The sequence below is a fragment of the Galeopterus variegatus genome, unplaced genomic scaffold (assembly GCF_000696425.1).
Source record: "Galeopterus variegatus unplaced genomic scaffold, G_variegatus-3.0.2 Scaffold3473, whole genome shotgun sequence".
Lineage (NCBI taxonomy): Eukaryota > Metazoa > Chordata > Mammalia > Dermoptera > Cynocephalidae > Galeopterus > Galeopterus variegatus.
In genome coordinates, this window is record NW_007729584.1 from 305,878 (window position 1) to 331,609 (window position 25,732).

At 43.8% G+C, this 25,732-nt stretch overlaps 1 protein-coding gene across 1 annotated transcript in view; it reads right to left on the reverse strand.

Annotated features, from left to right (window-relative positions):
* PARP14 (poly (ADP-ribose) polymerase family, member 14) overlaps window positions 1-19,614 on the reverse strand; it is a 44,017-nt gene extending 24,403 nt beyond the window's left edge. The window contains exons 1-6 of the mRNA XM_008585156.1: window positions 19,428-19,614; window positions 15,059-15,192; window positions 14,236-14,269; window positions 9,775-10,005; window positions 6,582-6,818; window positions 1,150-3,386 (exon numbers count right to left, since the gene is read on the reverse strand). Of these exons, the coding sequence (XP_008583378.1) occupies window positions 1,150-3,386; window positions 6,582-6,818; window positions 9,775-10,005; window positions 14,236-14,269; window positions 15,059-15,192; window positions 19,428-19,614 (3,060 nt within the window). The remainder of the gene's footprint in view (window positions 1-1,149; window positions 3,387-6,581; window positions 6,819-9,774; window positions 10,006-14,235; window positions 14,270-15,058; window positions 15,193-19,427) is intronic.
* Between the last annotated feature and the right edge of the window lie 6,118 nt (window positions 19,615-25,732).

Below are 25,732 nucleotides of genomic sequence, written 5' to 3' on the forward strand. Positions count from 1 at the left end.
TTATTACAATACAGAAGGATGTTTCTGTTGGTTGGTAAATAAGTGCTGCCCTGCCCCTGATCCCAATGCTCCCACTACCTGCCTCCACGCACTGCTAGGAATCCCTTCCCTAGGACTCCCCATAATCCTCCAATTAAAGAAGTAATGCCTGGCACAGTAGGCTTCCAGACCCTGCTATACTTGGCTGCTGTTCTGATTGTTAGAGCCTATGTTAAAAGGCTGTTAAAAATCTTTTTAAAAACATATTAACTGGGCCGGCCCGGTGACGCACTGGATAAGTGTGCCGCTTGGGAAGCGCGGTGGCGCTCCCACCCGAGGGTTCGGATCCCACATGCAGACCGGTTCCCGCTCACTGGCTGAGCGAGGCGCGGGAGCAACGCCGAGGGTTGCAATCCTGATGCCGGTCCCCGGTCCGGTACGGGGGCAACACTGAGGGTTGCGATCCGTTGCCGGACACGGAAAAAGATAAAAAAGACAAAAAAAAAAAAAAAAAAACATATTAACTTCCAGAACTGTGAGAATAAATTTCTGTTGTTTTAAGTAAAAATAACACATATTAACTCCCTAAGCCCCTCATCCCCCTACCCGCAGCCAGCCTACAAGAATTGCCCCTACATAATGCCTGACAGCTGGCCCTTTCTCAGGTCCTTCCACCTTCCCTCCCCACATTTCCTCACTGGTGCTGGGTGCTGAAGGTCCCCCAGACTCTGGCCCCACAGCTCACTCTCACTCAGTTCCACTGGCAAGATTTCTGTCCTCTGCATCCCTATGCCCTAATTGTTCTGTATCTGCTATCAGTAAATTTGGCAGGAAATTAGATTTACCACAATATGACAGGTGGAAAGGAACTGAAAAAATATAGAGAGCCTCTAAAAATATGGTATCATGGATTTCCACATTTGCTGGAAACCTAGTGATCTGATCTCAATACACTTTCAGTTCTCACAAATACTTGGCCAATCTCTATCAGTAAATGATTTGGTAAGTAGCTCAATAATCTAAGGACACCTGTCTCAAGGCAAGGATGGAGGGCATGGGATTCTCTCCCTTGATTTTCCCCTTGATCCTTATCTTCCTTTGGCCCTCAATGAGAGAGCAAAGGGCCGCGCAGTCACCAGCACCTTGGTGGTCTGTAAGTAGGACACTCACCTTCGCATCCTGCACACCTCCTCTCACCAACAGGATCCTCAGGCCTTCAGGGGACACCAGAATTGTTTGTTTCTGTGACATTTTCTCAGGCTGGACTGTCACTGGTGAACGGGGCAGGGAAGCTGTATCAGGCAGGGTGTTTTTAAATATAGTTTTCACAGCTTTAGCAAAGGCCTCCGCAGTCTTCTGAGATGTATCCACGAGGTAAATCTCTTTCAAGGTGTGTCCATCCCGGTTATGGAAACTTTCTTTGATGGTTAAAACAATGGTCTCCACACACTGGGGTAAGGGAAAGCCAAAGATTCCAGAACTAATAGCTGGAATGGCTATGGATTGGTACTTGTGTTTTTCAGCTAAACAGAGACTTTGTTGCACAGCTCTCTTTAACAGGTGCACACACCTCAGGACCTCATCTTCCTCCCACCGGGGCCCAACTGCGTGGATCACACGGTGGCATGGGAGCTTTCCTGCTTTCGAGATGGTGACGGTGCCAGGTAGGAGCCTGCCCTCTGTCTTCACTATTCGGTCACAGTCTGCTTGGAGCTCAGGGCCAGCTGCCCCCAGGAGCGCAGCAGCAAGGCCGCCACAGTGCTGGAGGTCCTCATTTGCTGCATTCACTACCACGTCCACAGGAAGCAGTGACAAGTCGCCCTGCTGCACAATCAGCATGACTCCAGGGGCCACCTCTGCCCTGCAGATGCACTTCTGCCCACCCGTGCGGCCTCCCTCCTTTTCTTCATTCTCCTGTATTTCAATGAAACAACCAAACAGCCGTCTGACCTCGCCTTTATAATAGCGTGCTTTGTCCTGGAAGAACTGCCTGGTGCCTGGCTTATCAATGCAGACGTTTTTAACGCAGACTGAATCACGGAGTTGCTTGACAGTGTTCATTACTGCCAGTACTTCGGTCTTTGGGCCAATCAGTGAAATGCCGTTTTGTTTGTTCTCGGGATTGAAAATTATCTGCATACCTGTCTTCTTTATCCTTCCCCATAATTGCTTCTTTTCTGCCCTTAAGTAGTCAACAACTAAGGAAGACTTCACTTCAATCAATCTCTCTATTTCCATGTGTTTTTCCACAAAGTCAAAAAGCAAGCGATAGATTTCATTTACTTCTGTCACAAGGCCTGAAATGACGACTTCAGCTGTGGTTTCTGAAGTTAACTCATCGATTACTGCAGTGTTTGAGGAGGAATTATGTTTCTTATGCAAATTGCAAGTGAGCTCTTTCCATTTCTTGCCATCAAGAACTTCCTTGTTCTCCACTTCAAAGCGCTTAGAAGTTAAGGCACTGAGCATTTGCTTTTCAGCTTCTAACAGGACTTCAGAAGAAGAGCCAGTTAAGAGAACAGCTGGATCCTCTAGTTCATAAACTGCAAGAATTTCCTGTGCTATAAAAAGAGACTTAGAGAATTCTTTACAGTCTACCTGTTGCAGAAACTGGAAAATCTCAGGAGAAAACTGAATGTTCTTCTGCACCATGGCATACACCTTTTCCTGGATTTCACACTTTACTTTATACACATCTGCAGGGAGTCCTTTAAAGCACATGTACCTAGTGGCTGCATCATAACAAATCTCCAACTCTGGGTACTCTGTGCTTAGACGCTCCTGTTCACCGCTATGGCACAAAAGAAAATACTTCACTGGAGAAATGGCCACTTTTTCCTTCAGACTTTGCTCTTCTCTTTTAATTTTTTGAGTCGTGATTTCTATTAATTCCTTGATTTGTAGCTCAATGTTTTGGACATCCTCTGATTTTCCTGCTAAGGTTACGGTCTCCTTAAGTGGATCAAACTCAATCAAAATCCTATCGTCCCCTAAGTCGTCTTTTATGGTGTTCCACACTATCGGATTCACTTTAAATGCGGTAACTTTATATTTAGACCTGATGCCAGAGAGTACTGTGGAAGTAGCTTCCTGCCAGGCCTTGATTCTTGATCTTCCTTGATTGACTAAGGTGGCCGCAGGTCTGATGATAACTTTACCACTGAGTGGGGACCATGTTAGCTCACAGTGTTGATGTCTCATTTCATCATTTATCTCCTCAATCAGGTGGTTCTTCTTCTGTAAGAACTTCCATAAGGGAAGATCCAGTGACTCTTCAAATGGTGCTGGAAGCCTGATCAGAGGCTTCTCCTTTCCATACAAGGCTGTGCCCAAGGAGGTATAGTATGGGAACACAGAAAGCGGCATTTTATTGAAATCAAGTTTCTTGGCCATGATGGTATCTAACACTTAAAAGGAAAGAAATAAAAATAAAGTAATCCCAGTGTGATATGTTTCAAATGAAAACAAAACTTTCCTATTATATATTTTTAAAAATCCTAATGCATGTAGAACTTCGATGTTACAACATATTAGTAAAAAGCAGCACTACCCTCGAAGTGCTCAAATATAGATTGCTATGTATTAACAGTGCACAGATATCCCTTTTTGAATGGAATAATTACTTTGTAGCCAAGATCACTCTATGTTGAAATTCTGTTAATTAAATTCTATTTTCTGTTTTTCTGATATTTCTGATATATCACTACCACGTTAAGACACAGATATAAATTTAGTCACAAGCGTGAGGACAACGCTCGCCCCATTGTAAAGAATATTCTGGTACTCAAAGTGAAGCTCATCTAAGTATCATGCTACAGTCCAAAACTTTTAGGCTTCCTAGTTGACTTAGATTCCATTAATACCTCTAAGAGGAGGAGCATAATAATAACTATTATAGCTTACCATGTGTCAGACACTATTCTAAGTGCTTTACATATATTTAATTCATTTAATTCTCATACCAACAATTTGAGGTTGAAACACCATTATTATCAGTCCTATTAACAAATGATAAAACTGAAGCTAGGAAAGGTTAGACAACCTGAACAGGGCTTCACAGACTGTAAATATCTGAGCTCAGATTCAGTGTCTAACCCCAAAGCTTATGCTCTTGAATTAAAATAACATCCTTCACAAAAAGATGTTAAAAATAACTTCACCTTCTGTGTGCTTGGTTCCTAGGGCTGGAATCAGGCATGATGGAAAGAATGTGGCCTTCAGAGGCCCAAACATATCATTTCAATTCCCAGACGTGGTCCTGTAGAGGCTCTGAGCCTGGCAGTACCAGTGATCACTAACATGTACTGAACACAACCATGTGTCAACCACTTAATCCTCAAAACACTTCTCGAAGCTAAGTAGTAATGGAAGCCCCATTTTACAGATGAGAAAACAGAGGCTTTGGTGGGTTAAAGTAACTTGCCCAAGACCAAAGCCAGGATTCAATCTTGGTCAAGAACCATCACAGATGTCACCTTAATATTCCATAAAATCTCCATCTTGTTTCTTCATCTGTAAAGAAAAAATAACTATACCTAATCATGCAGGTTATTATGGGGATTGCAAGACACTGTGGCAGAACACACAGAAAAAGGTCTCATGTATAATAGGTGTTCAATAAGAGTTCCCTTCCTTAAGAAATAAATCAGATTTTGTGAGGTTGAACCAAATAATTTCAGAGTAAAGTGGTTAATTTATTCCTCTCAAGTAATCTACATAAAACACAACATTGCTAAATAAATTCTGTTTTTATCAAACTCTATCTACAGTTTGCCTCATTATTGGTAACCCATTGTATATGGTGAAATATCCTACAAGAAAATTAATGTTACAGGCGAACAAAAGATTTAGGAGAAGTAGAGAAGTTAAGAGTATAAATTATGGGGCCAGACTACCCAGGTTCAAATCCAGGCTCTGCCAGTTACTAGCTGTGTAATCTTGGGCAAGTTATTTGACCTTTCTGTGCCTCAGTTTCCTCATTTGTAAAACAGATATAATAATCAAGATGCCCATAAAGCAGTGTCTGTGAAAGCACTTTGTAATACCCTGAAGAGCTATACAAATGTAAGTTATAAAAAGGAGAAGCCAGAGAGAGAAAAGGAAAACCAGTGTACCTGAGATTGTGGAGAAAAAGGAATGAGTGAGTTTAGAGGTGGGGGCATGGTTAACATGGTCAGGTGGTGCAAAGAGCTCAGGGAGAAAAGGAACCTTTGAGAGTACCCACAGAGTTCACATGGATAGCTCTGGCAGATAATAAACCTTAACTAAATAGTACTTATTGCTAGTTGTATAGATGCAGCGTAGACATTTTGAGGACACACCCAACAGCCCCATGCCCTCAAGGCATTTGAAAGCCTTGAATTTCAACTCCTACCATAAACTGGGAGGTTAATTTCTAGGGTAGACAACTTTTTTTTTTTTTTTTCCCTTTTTGTCTTTTTTACTGACCGGTAACGGGATCGCAACCCACGGTGTCGCGCCCGTACCGGGGACCGGCAACAGGATCTGGCAACGGGATCGCAACCCTCGGTGTTGTGCCCGCACCGCGCTCAGCCAGTGAGCGGGAACCGGTCTCCACATGGGATCCGAACCCTCGGCGGGAGCGCCGCCGCGCTCCCAAGCGGCGCACTCTCCAGTGCGCCACCGGGCCGGCCCTAGGGTAGAAAACTTTATGTACCTCTCTCCCTGGGCCCATGACCAAGCTGAGGGAGATTGGAATAGGTGACAGAAGCTCCTCTTTTGTCTCTTTGCCCAAGGAACACTAAGTCTCTCATTTAATTTTAATCCAATCTGTACTTTTACCCCAGTTTTCCAAACTCATAAAAGCTGAGTTGGGAAAAGGGAGGTTCTTTCCTTCAAGTACCCTATTGAAACAACCTATCTTAAGTGGGTGGCATACCACATGATCCTGTGTCATGCCCCACCCCAATTATTTCCAGACGCAATGTTCCTTCTTTTCCTAAGAAGTCTGACCCCCTAATTCTTACTGCTCAGTTTTCATCTCTGAACATGAGTGGTATCTCCAAGCTGACTGCACATGCCCCAGAGAACAGGCAGTCTATGTCTACCAAATCTCCAGGAGTTTTTCTCTAAGGCTTAGCTGGACATGGTTTTCACAGGGTCCTCCAAACAATGACCCATCGGGCATCCACTGATCATGTGAAACCATCCTATTAATTTCTGAATAATGACATTGACGGGTGAAAGGGGAGGTAGTGACACTTCATAGGAACTGTATGTGTTTCTAGGTATTTCTTTACCTAACCTTGTTGAAATTAATTTGAGAATTTCTACCAGTATATTGCTAAAACACAGATCATCTCTTTTTTAATACAGTATTTGAAAGGTTCCAAGAATGACATATTTTTCAGTTCATCATAGGTAAAGACTCATGAGAAAATCTCCTTATATCTCTCAAAAACTTGACCTTGCTTCTCAAAATTTTGAATTGCTGGCCTCATTAAGCATCATATCTCAGATGAACAGGATTACTAATTTACTTTCCAATAAAATGTACGAATAAATACATTTAGCTGATAACTGTTAAGATGGCGTTAAGATGGCCTAGATTATTCCAGGTATAATGTCCTAAAAGATATTACCTTTTCTGTCACAAAATTCAATCAGAGCTGAACTCTCTTCAGGAAAACATTTAGTACTGGCAACTCTTCCCCCTCCATTAAAAGGATTTTCAAAGAAAAGTTTTAAGTTGTTGTCATCTACGCCAGGTGGCAGATTTTCAACCCTGATTGTTGTTGTCACTTCCAGAAGTCTTGGGGAAAGCTGAAGTTGTTTAATTGAACGATGCCTGGTACAATCATCAACAAATTTTATGGTATCTACAAACCAAAAAAAAAAAATTATGATTGTATCTTTATATTATATAGAATGAACTGTCCAGCTATTAATCAAAACAAAGGAGAGAGCTAAGCACTGTATTTTTATTTTATTTACTTATTTATTAATTTTCGGCAGCTGGCAGGTACAGGGATCCAAACCATGACCTTGGTATCAGAAGGTTGACTCTCTAACCAATGGCCAGCCCTATTTTAGACAGAAGATTTTTTTTTAATTGACATGTAATAATTGTACATATTTTTGGGGTATAGAGTGATATTTCAATACATGTATACAATGTGTAATAATCAGATCAGGATAATTAGCATAGCATCACCACAAACATTTATCTTTTTTTTGTGTTGAAAACATTAGAACTCCATTCTTCTAGCCATTTGAAAATATAAAACAAATTATTGTTAATTATCATCTAGCACTACTATAGAACACTAGAACTTAACCCTCCTATCTAACTAGAAACAAAATTTTAATACCTACATGAGAGTTTACATGCCTAAGACTCCTGGTCTCTGAACAACGATGCACAAATGAACGTCTTACCTGGATTACTGCCATTGAGATGAGTCCCCATACTGTCACAGCCCTCTCCAACTCTCCTGAGTGCTTTCTCTGTAATACAAATCCCCCCACTTCAATGGTTCCCCATTACCTGCAGGAGTAAGTTCATACTCCTTAGCCAGCCTTACAATGTCCTTGACTATCTGACTCCAAACTAACTTCCAAGCATCACCTTTGGTTATTCTCTGCTATTATTTTCTTTTCCATGTTGCCACAAAAACTAGTCATTATTTTGAAAACCCTTTCTCTTTTGCTTTTGCATAAACAATTTCCTATATGTGGAATACCCTTCTCCAATTTTTAATTCTGATCCTATTCATCCTTCACGACTTATTCCAACTGTCTCTTTCAAATAATTAAATATTGATGGTGGGCCCACGATGTGCCAGGTACTCTGCTAGGATCTGGGGATACAGAGATGAATATGCAAGTCTTTGCCAGTTCATCATCCAGGAGGGAGGAATTCTTGAAAGCAAATAAATTGCCTCTTATAGGATCAAATGAGGTGGACTAATGCCAGGGATCAAACAAGGATTCCCAAAGTGGTCTCTGATCGAGGTTTTGAAGGCTGAAGAGGGGTTTACCAGATGGACGAGGGAAAGAGCTACGTGAGGCAGAGGGAAGAGCAGTGACTTGAAACAGCACAGTGTATCTTGGACATGATCGACTGGTACTGTATAAACATCACAGGAATAAGACTAAGCCACCTAGTTTCGGTCCCCTTTCGTTCCATTTTCCACAGCCTGTTGTTCACAGCTGAGAGAAAAGCTTCTCCTCTTGCACCTCCATTATTCATTTACATATTGGCATCCTCTCCACCCCCAGACCATGAATTCCTCAAGAGCAGGAACCATGACTTAGTTATCTTTGCACCCACAACACCTAGACCAGTGCCTGGCACATAGTAGGTGTTCAAGATTTTTGATCAATGAACAAAAGCAAGTCCATTTAGTTTTTCCTTTATAAGAAATAATAATAGGCCGGCCCGGTGGCGCACTGCTACAGTGCGCCGCTTGGGAGTGCAGCGGCGCTCCCGCCGAGGGTTCGGATCCCACATACAGACCAGCTGCTCACTGGCTGAGCGAGGTGCGGGAGCAACACCGAGGGTTGCGATCCCGTTGCCGGTCCCGGTCCGGTACGGGCGCGACACTGAGGGTTGCAATCCGTTGCCGGTCACGAAAAAAGACAAAAAGGAAAAAAAAAAAAAAAGAAAAGAAATAATAATAAATCTGAATAATAAATCTGAAATAAATACAATCCGTTGCCGGTCACGAAAAAAGACAAAAAGGAAAAAAAAAAAAAAAAGAAAAGAAATAATAATAAATCTGAATAATAAATCTGAAATAAATAGAATAGCTCCTTTATTGAGTCCTTACCACGTCTCAGGTACTATTCAAATATTATCTCATTTAATCTTTGCAGAAACTATATTAGGTAGGTATTATTATTCCCATTTTACAGATGAGGAAAGTGAGGCACAGAGGACAGTAACTTGGCCAACCCCATATAACTAGTTAAATGGCAGAGCTAGAATTCTGACTCCATGACCTATGCTCTTAATTAACCATTCCACTACCATGGTCATGGAATAGTGAGGTCTTGAAATCGGAAGATTTCCTTGTTTTAGGTGGAGATGGCTATTCCCAATCTACAAGACAGTCCACAGACTCCTAACAATGATCTTAAAGAGCACGCATTTTCTGCAGCACATGCACTTACTCATGCCTGAAAATGTGAATGACTGTGAAAGTACTGAGGGAATCTATGGGCGAGTGGATAAAAAAGCAGGCTGCAGAGTAGGCCACCTGGGCTTAAATCCACTTTGTCCTGTGTGCCTCTGTCTCCCCAGTGGTAGCATGGGAGAATAATAATAATAATAATCTCCTAAGCATTTAATATCATTTGAAAGGACAAATAAAATAATATATGTAAAGAGCTAGGCACAGTACCTGACTCATAGTAAGCACCATATGAGTGTCTGCTATTACTTTGTTTTACCTTCCAGTAAGTCCAGTTTGAGAACACAGGTTAATATTTACTTCTCCCAATGAGATAATATGTGAAAATACTGGCTCCTTTACTCGGAATCACTTTAACAACCGTAGACTTTAGATTTTTATTTGAGTGTGTTATTTCTCTGTCACATACACACACACAAACTCAAGCAATAAAGTCCAATCTATTAAACATACCAGAATTTGGTTTTAAAACTAATTTGCTTCTCTTAAAGAATTAAAAAGCATCTGTATTAACCTGGAGTCCTGTCTTACTAGCTACTAGAAAGAGTCAAACTTTCAGAGATGTTCCATTAACTGGCTGTCCCAAATCCCAAGATGTAGTGCCAAGAAGTCTGGCAAATGAAGTGTCACTAGATCCTACCTGTATGTTTTTGAAAGGTAACTACAGCGACCTCAAAATCTCGTATTATTTCCACTTGAAAGTCATCACTGGACAGGCCACTTATGTTCTCCACTAACAAGATTAACATCATGTCAGTCACATTTTCCTTGAGACTTTCAAATGCCACCATGGAGGAAATATTTTCACATTCTTCTGGGATATCCTCTGTTTTTTCCAATATTGTGTTGACATCAATCTCTGTATCTAGTTCTTCTGACACATCTGATTTTAGAAAGGCAAAAGAGATACAAGATGTTATCTTTATCTACCATGGTCTTAGCAAAGTAAATTAGTATGATACTGCTCTTTCTTCCCCCCCGTCTCTTGGCTAACTCAAATAAAAACATATCTTGGATGACTTTTTGCTTTATTTAATTAAAAATAAAATGTAGCATTTAACTGTTTTTATTATTACTATTTTAAGTTCAATTTTATTACACCCTTTTCTGCCTTGTCTCTCTGAGGAACCCGCTTTATCCTTCACAGCACTTGACTTATAATTCTATCACAGAATCATATAATTACTGAACTAAGCTTCTCAAAAGTAGGCACGTATTTATTCATCCTTCTGTTGCTGGCACATGGTATATAGTTGAGGCACAGTATATGTTTGCTGAATGGAGATTTACTGCTTGGGTCACTGGAGGAAAGCAAGAATATCTGATGATGCCCAAGTGTGGGTATCATCTAACATGTCGCACTCTGGAAAGTAGTAAGTTTCCATCACTGGAGAAAGAAAAGGATACTTGCAACAAATGACTAAATTATACACAGGAAGGTAAAATGGCCTAGAGAGCTATATGTGTATATCAGGCTCACTGAAGGGCAGTCATCCTAGCTGACTCGTTGCTCTCCATTGCTGACCCTAAGTGAGTTACATACATGCACAAGGTCAGTCTCACTCCACATATGCCCACTGAAGCACGGTGTGTGTGATAAGATCTTTAGACATTTCGTGAACAACTGTTCAACGGGGGCCCTTATTACGTTCAAGACACTGGAAGTATGGAGAGTTGTGAATACAAAAAAGATTAGAAAAGGAACCTACAGATTTTCTAATGGAAATATACACAAAAAATGAGAAAGGGAACTGACATTTCTAAGTGTTTATTGTGGCAGAATAAAATGCTATGTGTTCACCAAATCCATTTTGTTTTCTTTCTGGGCAACATTTCAAATTCCTACAGTTCAATTCCTGTAATAGAGTTCATGTGGCTTATGGAATATGGACGGAAGTGGTGAATTCCACCTCGAGGCCTAGCCCATACAAATACCCTTTATATGAATCTCCATTCTCCCTTGCAGTGACCTTGCAGGCCACATATTAAGACAATGGTGTCAAAAGACAGAAGGAGCCTAGGTCCCTGAATGACTGTGAAGAGCAGTCTACACTCTCCCTACCACCCCAGCTGCTGACTACACTGAACTGTGATGTGGAGGAGAAATAAACTTGTATTGTGTTAGGTTACTGATTTGGGAAGTTGTTTGTTACAACAGTTAGATCACACTGTCATGTGCTAGATATGACACCATGCACACACAGGCATACTAAACACGATAGCTGAAGGATTAAACAACAACATAAATCAGCATTAAATGTGACAGGTATAACAAACCAGAATGACTACTGGGCTAGGAATGAGGCTATATGTGTCCAGGCCCTGACTGCCACTTTCTAGCCATGTGATCTTGGGCAAGTCTCTTAATTGTGAAATAAGGGTATTGGGCAAATTAACTGACTGGTAAGAGTCTTTCTGGCAATATAGTTTATAACCCCACAACTTTTAGAAGCTTCATCACAAGAGAGACTTGGTTAATTGACAAATAAAGAGCATCTACAGTCAGGTCTGGAGCCTAAGAAAGAGATAAAAGGTCTGGGCTGGCATGGAAAGGCTTCAGAGAAGAGGAGGAAGTTGAGCAGGTCTTGAAGGGGTATGAACTCGGTAGAGAAAAGTGGGACAGAGGATATTGTGAGCACCAGAAGCATGGCAGAGTAACGTGATGGCACCGAACTATTTAGAAAACGGTGATTTGACCAATGTGGCTCAAAAGGAGCACTTTTGTGCAGAGACGTAAGAAACGAGGCTGGAAAAGTAGACTAGATCCAGAATGCGGTCTGGACATTATCTTGCAGTTGGTGGTAAGGGTGCATCATGGAAGATTTCTGTGAAAAAGATGGCAGATATTTAGCAGCAGAGCAAAGGACTGGGCAGATTTATAACAGAGAACAAGCAGGGAGCTCCCATCACAGTGGATTTGTGAGGTAATGAGGGGGCCTGCAGTGAGAGAAGGATGGATGAGGAAGACTTAAAAAAAAGATGAGTAGGTCTCTGTGACCAAAAGATGTGAAAGCTGAAAGAGGAGAGATGCCTGAAACTTCTAGCAGGTTATGGGCAGACTGTGCACTTTGAGAGAAATAATGAAGCCAGAAAGGGCACTGGTTTGGGGAGGAATATATCACAGGTGGTGTCAGACATGCTGACTCTAACATACCTTCCAACAGGAAGGTCAGACAGAAGGTCTGAAATTTAGAAGAGACTAGCTAGGGATACGGGTTTGGAATTACCAGAATTAGCTGACCACAGGTCAGCAGTATTTCTCTCCTCTTGCCCTTCTCTCTTCTCCAGGATCTTGCAGTTACTGGCTTCCACCATTCAGACCTGGTGCAACTAAGCTTAGAACAGGACACGGGCTCGGTGCTCACATCCCCGATGTTGGCGTGTGCCTTTCCCTGCTCTGGCAATGCCTGCAGACTTCTCTGTTCTTAACTTGGCACACTGAGTCTCTGACATGCCTAGTAGCACATCCATAGTGCAGCATCCTCTGCTCTCCCCATCCTGAATTATAGGCCCTATTAGGTAACTACTCTCCACCCACATCTTGCTTAATTCAGAAATTGTCTACCCCATTCCAATTAATTTGAAGAGTCCTAACCTTAGGGCCACTGTCAAAATTCAGTGTGGGGTAACCATTCAGCGAAGGACCCCCTCTTCCATCTTTTAAAGGAGCCAACTTAAATATGTTTAAGGTCATCCAACTTCCTAGCTGGTTGCTATCCTTGAAGTCTAGGTCAGATAAAAACAGGTTAGAAAATGGTCTAAAATCTCCAGGACAATGAAAAGTCCATTGGTGGAGAGGGGCTGGATGGCTCTCCCTGAGAATACACTTGGGGTTTTAAGCAAACTTGAAACAGCACTAATAAGTCAGTGAAGACAGAGTTAAGGTAAAATCTATAAAACCATAAGAAATTTCATCAGACTTGATTAAATTTTAGATCCAGGAATATAGTACAAGTTTAAATATACAAATACAAAATGACTTCCTGGTCTAAAATTGAGCTTGAGAGTACAGCACTTAAGGCATCTTCCAAGAAAAAGATAAGGATTCAGGGGATCACGACAACAAACACTGGGAGGCGGGTGAGCCGGTGACAAATCTGAAGAAAGGAAAGCAGGAATTACTCTAAGGAGTCAAAAAATTCCTGCTTCATAAGAATCTTGAGTTTCTTAAGAAAATCATGCATACTAGATTCTAAATTTTAATAGTACACCCATATTAGGTAAAAACCATCCAAATGTCCCTATCCAGCCATTTTGCCAAGTAAAGGCAGCTCTCATTCTAGTGCTATTTTCAAAAAGAGAAAGCAGAAAATGACACGTTCTCAAGACAATTTCAATTTTAGAGGACAATATTCATACATTTCTTGGAATTCCTTTTCCTAAGATTTGGGCTCGTGTATCACTATCTCTCTTGCTCAGCTCACTTGCATAGTTCACTTCCTCCTCTTTATAACAACATGCTTAGCTATGAAAACTAGTTGCTTCTTAAGTCAATGTCAGGTGCATGACAGGCCAATGCTCAAACACTAGTTAAGCAGCAGAGTCTACAACTCTTTGGCTCCTTGGCTGCTGGCTCTTTCCTGCAGCAGATGAGACAGGAACCTTCTAGAGGACTGCACCCAATCCTGCACAACGCCCCACAGAGGAGTAACCCTTCCTTATTGTGGTTCCAGAGCACTGCCCCCTGCACACCCAGTGCTCGAAAGCAGTGCTAACCGATTTAGCCACACATGACACCCACAGACAGGTCATGTCCTTGCTTCTCCATGGCTGGCTGGACACAAGTAGGTTCTAAAGGTGAACTGTCACCACCACCTCCCAGACACTTCTTTGCCTTCCCCTCAATTGCATGGTGTATTACAGTCCCCAGAAAGGGCTGTTCCCATCCTTCTGACCTGAGCTCTAAGAGCTCGAGGGGCTCCCCAGTGTTTGCCCTCTGCACAGCTGACTCAAGCATGATGATGCAGCCCAAGGCAACTCCAAGCTGAGCAAACTCTGAGCTGTGCGAGTCAAGAAGAGAGGGGTGACCCCCTCAAGTGCCATCTTTCATTAAAGCAAAACTACTTGGTGACTGTCAGAGTCATGTCATCTGAGACTTTACCTGGTTCTTTGACATCTCCTTTGGTCTTGGATTCCTGAAATCCAAACAGTAAAGTAGCATTAATACATTACTAATAATTTCTTTACATTAAAGAAAATGTCCCAGGGACCAGTGTGGAGATGTAGGGTGAATAGAAATAATAATGAAAAGCTCTGGCAATGGTGCTCTTGATGCATCTGGGGCCACATGTAGTGGCATTTTTACTTTCTAGTCACAAAAATCACCAGTGGAAATGAGACACAAAAAACAGAAGCCCTAGTTAACCCCAAGTGTATGGGTATCAGGTAAGACCTAAATCAGAGAAACGGCTGACCTCATGATTTTTTTTCTCCATTTAACATTTATTGTTTATTGTGTCATGTCCTTTACAGAAGTCATCTCATTTAATCCTCACAGTGATCCAACAATCTAATGAGGCAGATATTTTTACTATTCCATTCTACAATTGAGGAAATACTTAGCACATGTAGTATGTACCACTGTCTCCTCAAATTGATGTAATAATAAAACAAACATAGCGAGTTGTAGGTTATAAAGAACCCAGGACAAACAGACACAAAATTTTACATCCCAAACCACCATTACTGTAACTGTCAAATCTTGACTTTTCCAAAAGTGTCTGACATCACAGAAAAATGCCCCTCCTTCATTATTCCATACCGCCTGTCACCGCCCTCACTCCCTCTGCATTGTAAGCTGCTTCTCTCACCCCAGTTTGACTTATTCTTCTCGTTCCCCCACATTTTCCTCACTGTGATTCCCGTCCCATCAACCTTGGGAGAACACCCTACTCCTCTTTTAATCACTCCTCAAGTTTACTCACCTTTCTAGGGATTTTCCCCTCAAAGTCATCATGGACTTCATCTGTGGTTACAGGCAACCGGACAGTTAACTTGAATGTCCCTTTTCCTGGCCATACTAACTCGTGATTCTTTCTCTCTAGAACCTTCTGCCGAACTGAAATGCCAAAAAAAAACAAAAAAGATGCCAAATGATAAGCAATCTTTATTTACAAAATTATTCCATGATTTCTATAGGCTTCGTCATCATCAATGAATGGCTTGGTCAGTTTCTCAAGAGAAGCTACGTGTAGTGAAAAAAGGAAAAGTTTAGCAAGAAGACATGGATTTGAATTCTACCTTTAAACTTATTTTTTCATATTGAGCATTCTCCTTAATAAGCCTTACCAAGCCTCGGTCTTCTTGTCTATTAAAAAGGTTAATGAAGATTGTTTTGTACAAATGTTACAAGTAAACTGAAATAAACTTTAAATTGAAAGTAAAATTGGAGTAAACTGAAGAAACATTATAAAGAACTTAGTACAGTACCGGACACTCCGTAGGTACTCAAAAAGGTAGTAATATTTATTCTACACTAAAAGGAACTCATTAAAGCCTCCTTCCTGCAGAGCCAGTGAAGACTGGGTGCTGGGACGTGACACGATGAAAGCCATGTTTTAGGAGGGTGATTCAGGTGGCCATGAGCAGAAAGACTGGGAGCCTAGTTAGAAAGTCCTTTCAATCAATTCCTTAGCCTGTAATAAGAGGCTCACATCTGACAGTAAAGGGAGTTGGAAGGAGGGGATAAGAAAGATTGTTCAAAACAAAGAATCAGCACATCAGGCAGCTGGGCTGTAGTGAAAAAACTGACAGTGGACATGAGTCCAAAGACCTGGATTTGAATTCCAACTTTGCCACAAACTAGCTGAGTGACTATGAGGAACTTACCTTAACTTCTCTCAAGTTTTAGTTTCCTCACTTAGAGTGGTGTCTGTGGACACACTATGTCACACTTGCAGAGCTACGCGAATGGAAGTTATATGACGGAGCAGCCAGAGAGATAAAAAGGAAATCAGTGTATCTCAGACCATGGAGACAGGGAGTGAGTGAATTGAAAGGAGGCGGTGTTGTCAACATCGTCAGATGGTGCAAAGAGCTCAGGGAGAAAGGGAATCTTTGAGAGTGCCCTCCTGTTCGCGGGGGTAGCTCTGGCATGAATGTTGGGTTAGCGTGTTGTGTTCAGATATGGTTGGCCTGATGAGGCCAAGGATATAAGTCAGAATATTCCACAAAGAGGGGCATGATAGCTTTCCTGCCTCAACCATCCAAGCCCAAGGGGGCAGGGCTTTAACTGGATGCCAATTCAGAAACAGGCCTCCGAAACAACCTGAAAAGGAATGCCAGACTCTAATTTCACTCTAAGTCCTCTTTATGAAGAGGGCACATGTTTTTGCACGGACATCTGAGGAGCTTTACTATGCTAGAGTGGGGACTGCAGACTGGATAGGACCCCTGAAGCCCAAAAGCAAGCTGAGTTTTGTAGGCCACATTATCTAGAGTCATGGACCTCTGAGTTGCATTCCTTTTATTATTCCCTAGATTTTGATAAAGTCCTGCCAAGGCATCTATACGTGCCAGCCTGTTCTCAGATTGTGTGCAATATGTATGAGCACAAGTATTTCAGCAGAGCAGATGGCAGTATTATCAGTATGTGATCCTCAACAAGGAGAAGGCAAATCTGGGAGGAAAAAATGCTGAAATTCTGATGTCCAGCCTCCCTTACCCATGTGGACACCAACCTCAGATTATCAGCACCGCACTCTACCGAGTGAGCCACGGGCCGGCCTCAACCTCAGATTATCAACATTTGATTTTATTTAAGGAGAAAATGGGTTCCCTTACCCCAAAGAGTCTGACAATAATCAGGAGCCAAATTATGACCAGAAAGTATGATAAAATGTACACCTCTAGGGGCCGGCCCGGTGGCGCACTGCGCTAGTGCGCCGCTTGGGAAGCGCAGAGGCGCTCCCGCCGAGGGTTCGGATCCCACATACAGACCGGTTCCCGCTCACTGGCTGAGCGAGGCGCGGGGGCAACACCGAGGGTTGCAATCCCGTTGCTGGTCCTCGGTCCGGTACGGGGGCAACACTGAGGGTTGCAATCCGTTGCCGGACACGGAAAAAGACCAAAAAAAAAAAAAAATGTACACCTCTAGGGGCCGGCCCGGTGGCGCACTGCGCTAGTGCGCCGCTTGGGAAGCGCAGAGGCGCTCCCGCCGAGGGGTCGGATCCCACATACAGACCGGTTCCCGCTCACTGGCTGAGCGAGGCGCGGGGGCAACACCGAGGGTTGCGATCCCGTTGCTGGGCCTCGGTCCGGTACGGGGGCAACACTGAGGGTTGCAATCCGTTGCCGGACACGGAAAAAGACCAAAAAAAAAAAAAAAAAAAAAATGTACACCTCTAAAATAGGGTTTAAAACGTCATTTGAGTTTACACTCAACTTTTCAGAAATCCAGTGAACTATATATCAAAGTCATAGAGAGCTTCCTATTCTTATTTGCTATACACTTATTTTTACAAAGACGTGCTGGTGGGTTCATTTTTATTATTTGGCTATTACAGATCTATATAAATAAAGTCATGTTACACTTCAGGCCTGCACCTGTTTAAGCCATTTCCTGGAATAAAGTGTGGGAGGGTTTCCTCTGCAGAAGAAGAATGCATTTCCTAGGACTGCAAAGTCATTCATTGTTTGCAAATTCCTGACTGACCTTCTACTGAGAAAGTGGACCCTCAACTGGGAAACTGAAACCGAATAAGGGTATTCCATGCCCTAAGAACTTTGCTCACAAAAGCTTTAGAGTTTTATTAAGTTCTGAGTCATCCATGTTAGAGGGTGAGACAAGAGGGGCCATTGCAGCAGCCTGGGGCTGGAGGAAAAGGCGTAGTGGGCTGGGAGCTGTGAAGGAAGAGAACCAAGCAGTGAGACTGAAATTCTGTGTGCTTTCAGGGCTAAAATTGAATTATTTTATCATCACAAAATTATATTTTGTGCTATTTGTGTTTTTACGCTGTTTGTATTTGTATAATTATTTCCCTTTTTGTTCATTTGCGGTTGTCAACAAGCTACAGAGATTCTCAAACTGCAAGGACTCAGGGTCACCTGGGGTGCTGGTTAAAGGAGCTGATTCCCACCCACCCCACACTCACTGTGCCTCAGTCTCTAGCACAGAGCTGGGACTGTTCCTGGTAAACGTGCAGTCCCATCTGGATGCAGAAGGTCTGTGCCCCCAATTTGAGACCTACTCCTGAGGATAATGGGATTCTAAAGAAGAAAGAAGGGCTAGATCCAAGGTGATGTTGACAGCTGGAATCAAAGTGGGAAAAACCCTGGAGGAAAAGTGAAACCCAGAGGGAAAATGACATCCATTACACAGCTGCCCTTCTGAGCACTCCTTGGTAAAACTAATCCTTGGAAAAGGTACTTAGTTTCCACAAGGGCTCTGAGCAAAGCAGGTCTCCTGTCCCTCCCTTCCCCACTTCCTTCAAACTTATCTGGACGCCCTTCTCCTCGTTTCTCTCATTTCTCCTTTCTGGATCCCTGGTGGGGCATTCCATATGCTTCTACTGCATGGGCTCCTAAGCCTCCTTGCCTCTCCTCTGGCCCCAACGCTTCCCCAAATCTAGCGACAGAAAGGCAGGATCAGGGACTGTCTACACCCTGCCAGACCACCTCCCGTCTATAAGATCCCAATGGAAAAGGTGCGGGTTCTGGGAGTGCCGCGACAGACCCGGTGGGTGCCGTGTGCGACCCGGTGGGTGCCGTGAGCAGGCAGCTAACTGGTGGGCTCCCGGCCTCCCTTCCCCAACAGGAACAGCAGTGGGGCGGTGCGGACAACTAGGGCCCTCAACTTTCCACCCAGAGCTCAACACTCCCAACACACAATACCTCACAATGTCATCCCCGCTCCCCATCTGAGGGCCACCTTGAGGCTGAGGGAAGAGGCACCAGCAGGCCCTCGACAAAGGAACAGGGCGTCGCGCTGCCTTCCCCCTCCGACCCGCGGGCGGAGCAGCGCGCTCTGTAATTCCACCCAGACGGGCTGATTTCAGGCAGTGTCCCTGCCCCTCTCCCAAGTGACCTCAAGACCCCTGGGGATCTCCGTGACCCGTGAGGATCCCCGAGACTCCTCACGTTTCTTAACCCCTTTCCTTCTCAATGAATCAATCATCCAATAAGTAACGGTACGGCAGGAAATCAAGAGGGAGATGGAGGCTCACTCGCGCGCTTCGGCCGCCACCTCCAGGTCGCGCCGGGGGAGCGCGGCGCCCCGGGTGCACCCGAGTCCGCGCCGCCCGTACCCCCCGACCCCGGCCGCCCCCCTCGCCCTCGGCCCCTCGCGCCCCTCACCGTCGTCCGGGAAGAAGAGCACCAGGAAGCGCGGAGGGCTCCCGGGCTCCTGGTGGACCTCGCACTCCCCTCCTCCCGACCGCTTCGGGCTCTGAAAGTACATCTGCAACTTGGTGCTCAAGTTCTTCGGGGGGTCGGGGCCCCACGACCCCTCGACCAGCAGCGGGAAGCAGCCGGCGGCGGCCATCCTCGGCTCCGCTGCTCCGGGACTGCCGGGTGCGGCCAGCTCGCGAGGTTAACTTCGCCTCTTTCGCTTTCGTTTCCCAGAAGACTCCTCCCGGCCCTTGTTTTCTGCCGTCAGCTGTAAACAGCGGCCCGGGGCCCGACGACCTCAAGCTTCACGAGCTTCGTCCCCGGCCCGCAGCGAAGGCGAATCGGCCCTTTGGGGCTGGCCATCGGCGCCCTGGCCGTCAGGCCTCCTTCCACTTGGGCACAGCGGTCCCTGTGTTCAGGGCACTGCCTGCCACTCACCCAGACCACAGCTGAAAGCAGCAGCTCGGGGTCACCAGACCTCGGGCACACGCGCACACAAAGAGAGTTTCATTTCTGCCGCAGGCCGACATTTTAAAAGAGAATAAAATGGCTGGCAAACTGTGACCCTTATAGAGTGTTTGCTGCCAACTTTGAGACCTCTTTCAACAGTCAGTACGAGTTTCAGAATTTTACCTCGCTTTCCTTCTTTTGGTTTTGTTTCCTGAGCTGTTAAATCATGTCTAGGAATGGGGGAGAAACAAATACGCTCAGTTTTTGTGGAATATTTACTAGGTGCCATGCATTCGGGATGAATTCAGCACACAGACACAGTCCCTGACCTTGCTGAACTCACACAGCTGTGGGGGACACGGAGGGGTCATGACCAGTGGAATACGTGCTCTGCGAAGGAATACACAGGTGTTCCTGGAACAAATGGGGAGGGACTCCCGGCAAGGTGTGGGGCCCAGGGAGGGTTTAGGGGGAAGTAATATGTAACCTGAGGCCTAAGGATGATCAAGGGATGACTTTGGAGGACCGAGCAGGGAGGCTTACATGATGTCATTTACACGTCCAAGATCACTCTGGCTGCTGCGGGGGTGGGGGGAAATGAAGGGGTTGGAGAGGCTGTGGAGGGTAGCGGAGTGGGGAGGTGGGGGGAGGGGGAGGAGGGATACCTAGAGTGAAGGCTGCTAGTGTCCCAGGCGCCAGCGGGGGAGGTGGGTGGCTGAGACCAGGGTGCTGGCAGAGGAGGACCAACAAAGGGTGGCATTCTCAACTGATACTGAAGGCAGGACCTGCTGAAGGATGTGAGCAGTGAGAGAATGAAAAGCAGTGAGAATGACTCCAAGGTCATCCATGGATGGCTCAAGCAAGTGGGTGGATCGTGGTGACACCTAGGAGGACCACGGGGTAGCCAGAGAGGTGGGAGAGAGGTTGGGAATGTGTGTACCCTGGACCCATGATGAAAGAGTGTTTCAAGTCAGAGGGAGGAATTATTATTCCAGTGCTACCAACATGTCAGGTCCCAGGAGTGTCTGTTGGACTGCTGGGGACCTGGCAAGCACTGTTTCCTGGTGAGCGGGGGAGGAGAGGGAGATGGCAGTGGACTGAGCACTGAGCCGAAGGAAGGAGATGGAGGCAGCAAGCGAAGCCAACTCTTTCCAGAAGTGTGACTCTGACGAGGAAGGAGTTAGGGCTCTGGGGTATAGGACCAGGGAGTTATTTTTGTTTCCTGGCTTTTTAAATATGTTAAAGATAGAAAAGTTTTAGGTATGTTTATTTATTTTTTAAAAATTTTTATTGATTTTTTCTAGTTTTAGGTATGTTTAAGTGTTGGTGAAAAGAAGTGAAGGAAACGTTGAAGATACTAATAGTGAGAGAAGGTGGGAGGGACTCCTGGTGGCATTAGCCTTGGGAGCAGGACTTGCCCTACTGCCCCAGCAGCGGGACAGAGAGGGAGCACAGAAGCAGGTGATTGTGAAGGAGTCCTGGAGGGGCGGCGGTGGGAGATCTCACCTGAATGGAGTCTGTTTCTCTGTGAAGGAGGTGGCCAAGTGTCTTAGACTCTGCCAAAATTAGAGCTGCTTTCTCCTGCACGGCCAGACCTTACATTACCTATTGTTTCTTAACTTCAATGAAGCTGAGTCTCAGAACGAAGAGAATCAGAGATGGGCCAAAGAGAGAGAGTTTACTGGGCTTGTGCTCCAGATCCACAATAATGCTAAACAGTATTCAGGTATTTTCTCTGGCCTCCAGCTTTCTACCTGCAGATGGCTCTCTTCATCTGATCCAAACTATCCTGGACCCCAGCAAGGGAAGTGAAGAGGACACGGAAGGGCTGGTCTTAGCCCTCAGCCAGTGGTGACTGTTTCCCTGTTGTCTCAGTCTCATCCCAACCACAGAAAAAATGAGCACCCCTCTCTCCCCAGAGTTGTGGGTTCAGAAATGGGCAGTTTCTTTTTTTCCTCACATCATCATTTTATACAGAATAAAATCAGAGTGATACTGAAACCCTTTATTTATGGAAGTTTTAATTGGCCATTTCTGGATTTCTTTCAAGGATTTATTAATTTCCAACAATGTGCCTTGCCACTCAAGGTACGCTTCTCATTCCTGGTGGACAGGGAAGGACCCATTAGAGGATCAGGATGGCAGGTCTTGAAAGCCAAGAAAAGAAAGTTCTAGAAGGACAGCTGGACTTCTGGGGGGGAAGGAAAGTTCTAGAAGGAGCAAATTGTTACTAACATTAGCCCCTGCAGTACTTTGTCTTCACTCCTAAATAATTTTTATCCTATTCACTTGCCGAACCCTCCCCCATCAAAAGTGTGCTTATCCCCTCTCAATTCTCTGTCTCCTGTAGGTGTCTGCCTCCTGGAACTCCCTCACTTCCTAGGAAGCACGAATCCTCTCAGGGCCTGGGAGGCAGTGAGTGGTCTTTCAGCGTAGAAGCGGCCACGTTCACATAGCTGTTCCTTGGTTCTCCTCCCACCTCACAGTCAAGGCTAATCTTAGTGTAGCAACCTGCGTCTGCATTTTGGGGCCAAACTTCTCTCTCCCTCCTTCATCTAAATCCTCCCTTTCAACTTCTCTATAAACTAGCATGAGGCTCTGCATTTCTCCCATTGAAGCGTAAGTTGCTTTCCCGTCTGTCCTGAATCAGTGTGTGTGAGCACCTGATGCCCACCACTCGACCTCACTTTGTTCCTGAAACTCCTGGCCCAGGGTCCCCTCCCCCCCCCTCAACAGGATGTGACCATGTAGGCCAAGGACGAAGCACTGCAAGAAATTCAAATGCCCACCACTCGACCTCACTTTGTTCCTGAAACTCCTGGCCCAGGGTCCCCTCCCCCCCCTCAACAGGATGTGACCATATAGGCCAAGGAAGAAGCACTGCAAGAAATTCACCCCCCGGAGGGAGTCACCCAATGAACACATCCCAGTTTTTAGCCTCACTCCCTATGCTCCGATCCCTTTCAGGAGCTTCTTCAAACCTCCATTGGGAAAGTCTCCAATACTCCTTAATCTGTCACTATAGTAATTCCCAAATAGGAATAATGTAGTTTCACAAATACTACAGTTGGGTGGGAGGTGGAGGGTGGCTTCTGCAGAAAACTCCAAAGTAGACTTTGACCTTTCCAAGTTTGTGTGAGTTGAAGGGTAAGGCAGAGTAAAGATCTTTCCTGGTTATCCAGTTAGGTAACCATTGAATCAGACACACATGCATGTCTCAAGACAAGCATTAACTCTCAGAGAGTACAATCTAGATAATATTAAGAAAGAAAAACACACAATATTTTATTAACACACTGTACCATGCATGATCTCCATCAGTGATGTGCTATTAAATATTGAACAACTTGCTTTCTGGAAAAAAAAGTTTGCATATGTGTGTATGTTTATTATAAATTTTACCGATATAATGGTTATATAGCATATACAAATAATAATAAAGCATACAATACTCTATGGCAATTTTCAAAATAGCCAATTGATTCTCAAAGAGTGTTTCAAAGATTTTTGCCAAACATATCTGTAGCCAATTTTGGTTGATACTTCTGTTTACATTAACAAGTAAAATGAAACAATGAAGACATATGTCAGGAGTCTTTGTCAATTACATGACTCCTTTGCTGAATTGGGTGATAGTTTTCCAATTCTGGAAGAATATTCCCTAATTGTTTGTGCTCTTTACAATGTAATGGCTACAGACATGAGACACTTTTCAATAATCTGCCTTATTAACATATTCTCCACGACTTTCTTAAATCTAGATAATCAACAAAACAGTAAATCAAGCCCCGATTTGTAGTGTTTGCCAATTCCATGGTATAAATATTTCCACTATGGCTGATTAAGTTTCCACTGTGTTATCACTGAGTGCAGAGTTGGGAAGAGATGAACAGTTGCACACTTCTTGTATACTAAGAGTACCTATTGTATAATACTTCTACCACACAGATACAATAGACATAAATATCTCACTAGCATAAACAATGGCGTTACAAGTAACATGGAAAAACCCATCTTTGTCTCAGTTGCAAAAAACAGCTGAATATTTCTGTAGTCTATAGCTCTGTGTTCACAAGCTTGTGCTTGTGTTAGCAAGAAAACCACAGGCTGTCAGCTCTCAGCTCCTTCCTGTGTAGATGAGAAACAGGCTAGCTTTCTAAGACCCCTCCTCAAGTAACCACACTTCTTGCCCTTATACCCAGGTGTGATAAAGACCCTTACCCAAAAGCTTCTTCAAAACATGTTTTTGTGAAAAGTTTTATGCTGTGCTGTAACTTGCATATTTCAGCCTCTGTAAGCCAGCTGTGCTCACTTTTGCAGAACATCCTGAGTGCCTAACAGGATGTCACTAGCTGCCAGTTAAAGTTAACACAAGTAACACCATATTGTAAAAAATACATCCATTCTGTTTTTATTCAAGGAAGTAATAAGGGGGAGGGACAGGTGGAAAGCTCCTGCTAAAGGCTTACCACAAAATTAGCTTATGTAACAAGGCTTGCTTGCATTGGCTAAACTGCATCAGGCAGGCTATCAGGCGGGCTAACAAGCCTGCCACGAATGGCTTAAAACTGAAAGTAACCCTGGACTCGGGGCCGCAGCTTGAATTGGCTGCTGCAGTCCCGGCCGGAATAAATCTTTAAAACTCCTTCTGAGTGTGTCTCCTTTTGAAACTCGGCTATAATAGTAAGATGTAGTCAGATAAGCAGGAAGTGACAAATTTTCTGTACTTATCGCCTTTTAAAAATAAATCTATTTAATATAAGTTTATACAATGTGATCCTAAATACTGGTGGTTAATAACTGTCTCACAAAATTTCTCAAAATTTAACAATCAGCTCCGGTGAGCCAGTATGAGCCAGCTCCAGCAAAAACATACTCTTCCCCCAACGGAGGTGGTTTTATCAGACAGAACACTATCAGTACACACCACACTTTAGTATCATTGAACTAACTTTCTCCTAGGTTATAAAGCTGATTGCTCCCCTTCATTCCAACAGCCAGTTAGTCACCAAGACAAACATTCATTAATCTATTCATTACTTTTAAGAAATCTACCCTATAAAAAATAAAAGTAGTAATGAAAATGATAAAACAAAGACAAATGTAGTAAAAAATTTGAAGTGTAATAATTAATACCAAAAGCATGACTAGAAACAAACCAATGATGACAGTGACATAGAATTGATGTCAGCTCCCAGCTCATTTTGCCCACCTCTACCCCAGCAGCCCCATAGTAGGAATCACAGATACTCTTTGTCTAAAAGCTCCAAGTTCTATATCCATAAAAGCATGAGGCAGGAGGTTTTTATTGGATTATGGAGGGCCTGGAAATGTAGCTAAGTAGTCAATGCAGTAATCAAAATTAAAGAAAAATGACAATAACAACAAAAACTGGTAGAACTTAACCTGAAAATCAAAAGAACTCATCAAGTTCTAGGATCATTTCCCAGCTAAGCTACCCAGACACAGCCCTGTTAAATTCTTGAATAATAAAGACAGAAAGATATTTCTAGAAGTTTTACTAAAACATCTAGTTTTGTCTTCCTTCTTGGATGTTACAATGGCCTCAGATCATGTAACTCAAGGAAATAATTTGCATTACTATTATACTAAAAGAGAGAAGTATTTCCTTTCAAGGCTAAAAACCAAACAAAAAACAAACAAACAAAAACTCGACCAACGGAAAAATACAAAATGAAGATTTTGTAGAAATACATAATATAAGCCTAACCCTTCAATTCAGCTTTGTGGACAGAGTTAGGAAACACCTCTAATTCCAACCAATTACCACAGGGTTCTCTCCTTCTACCACTCCATAGTGG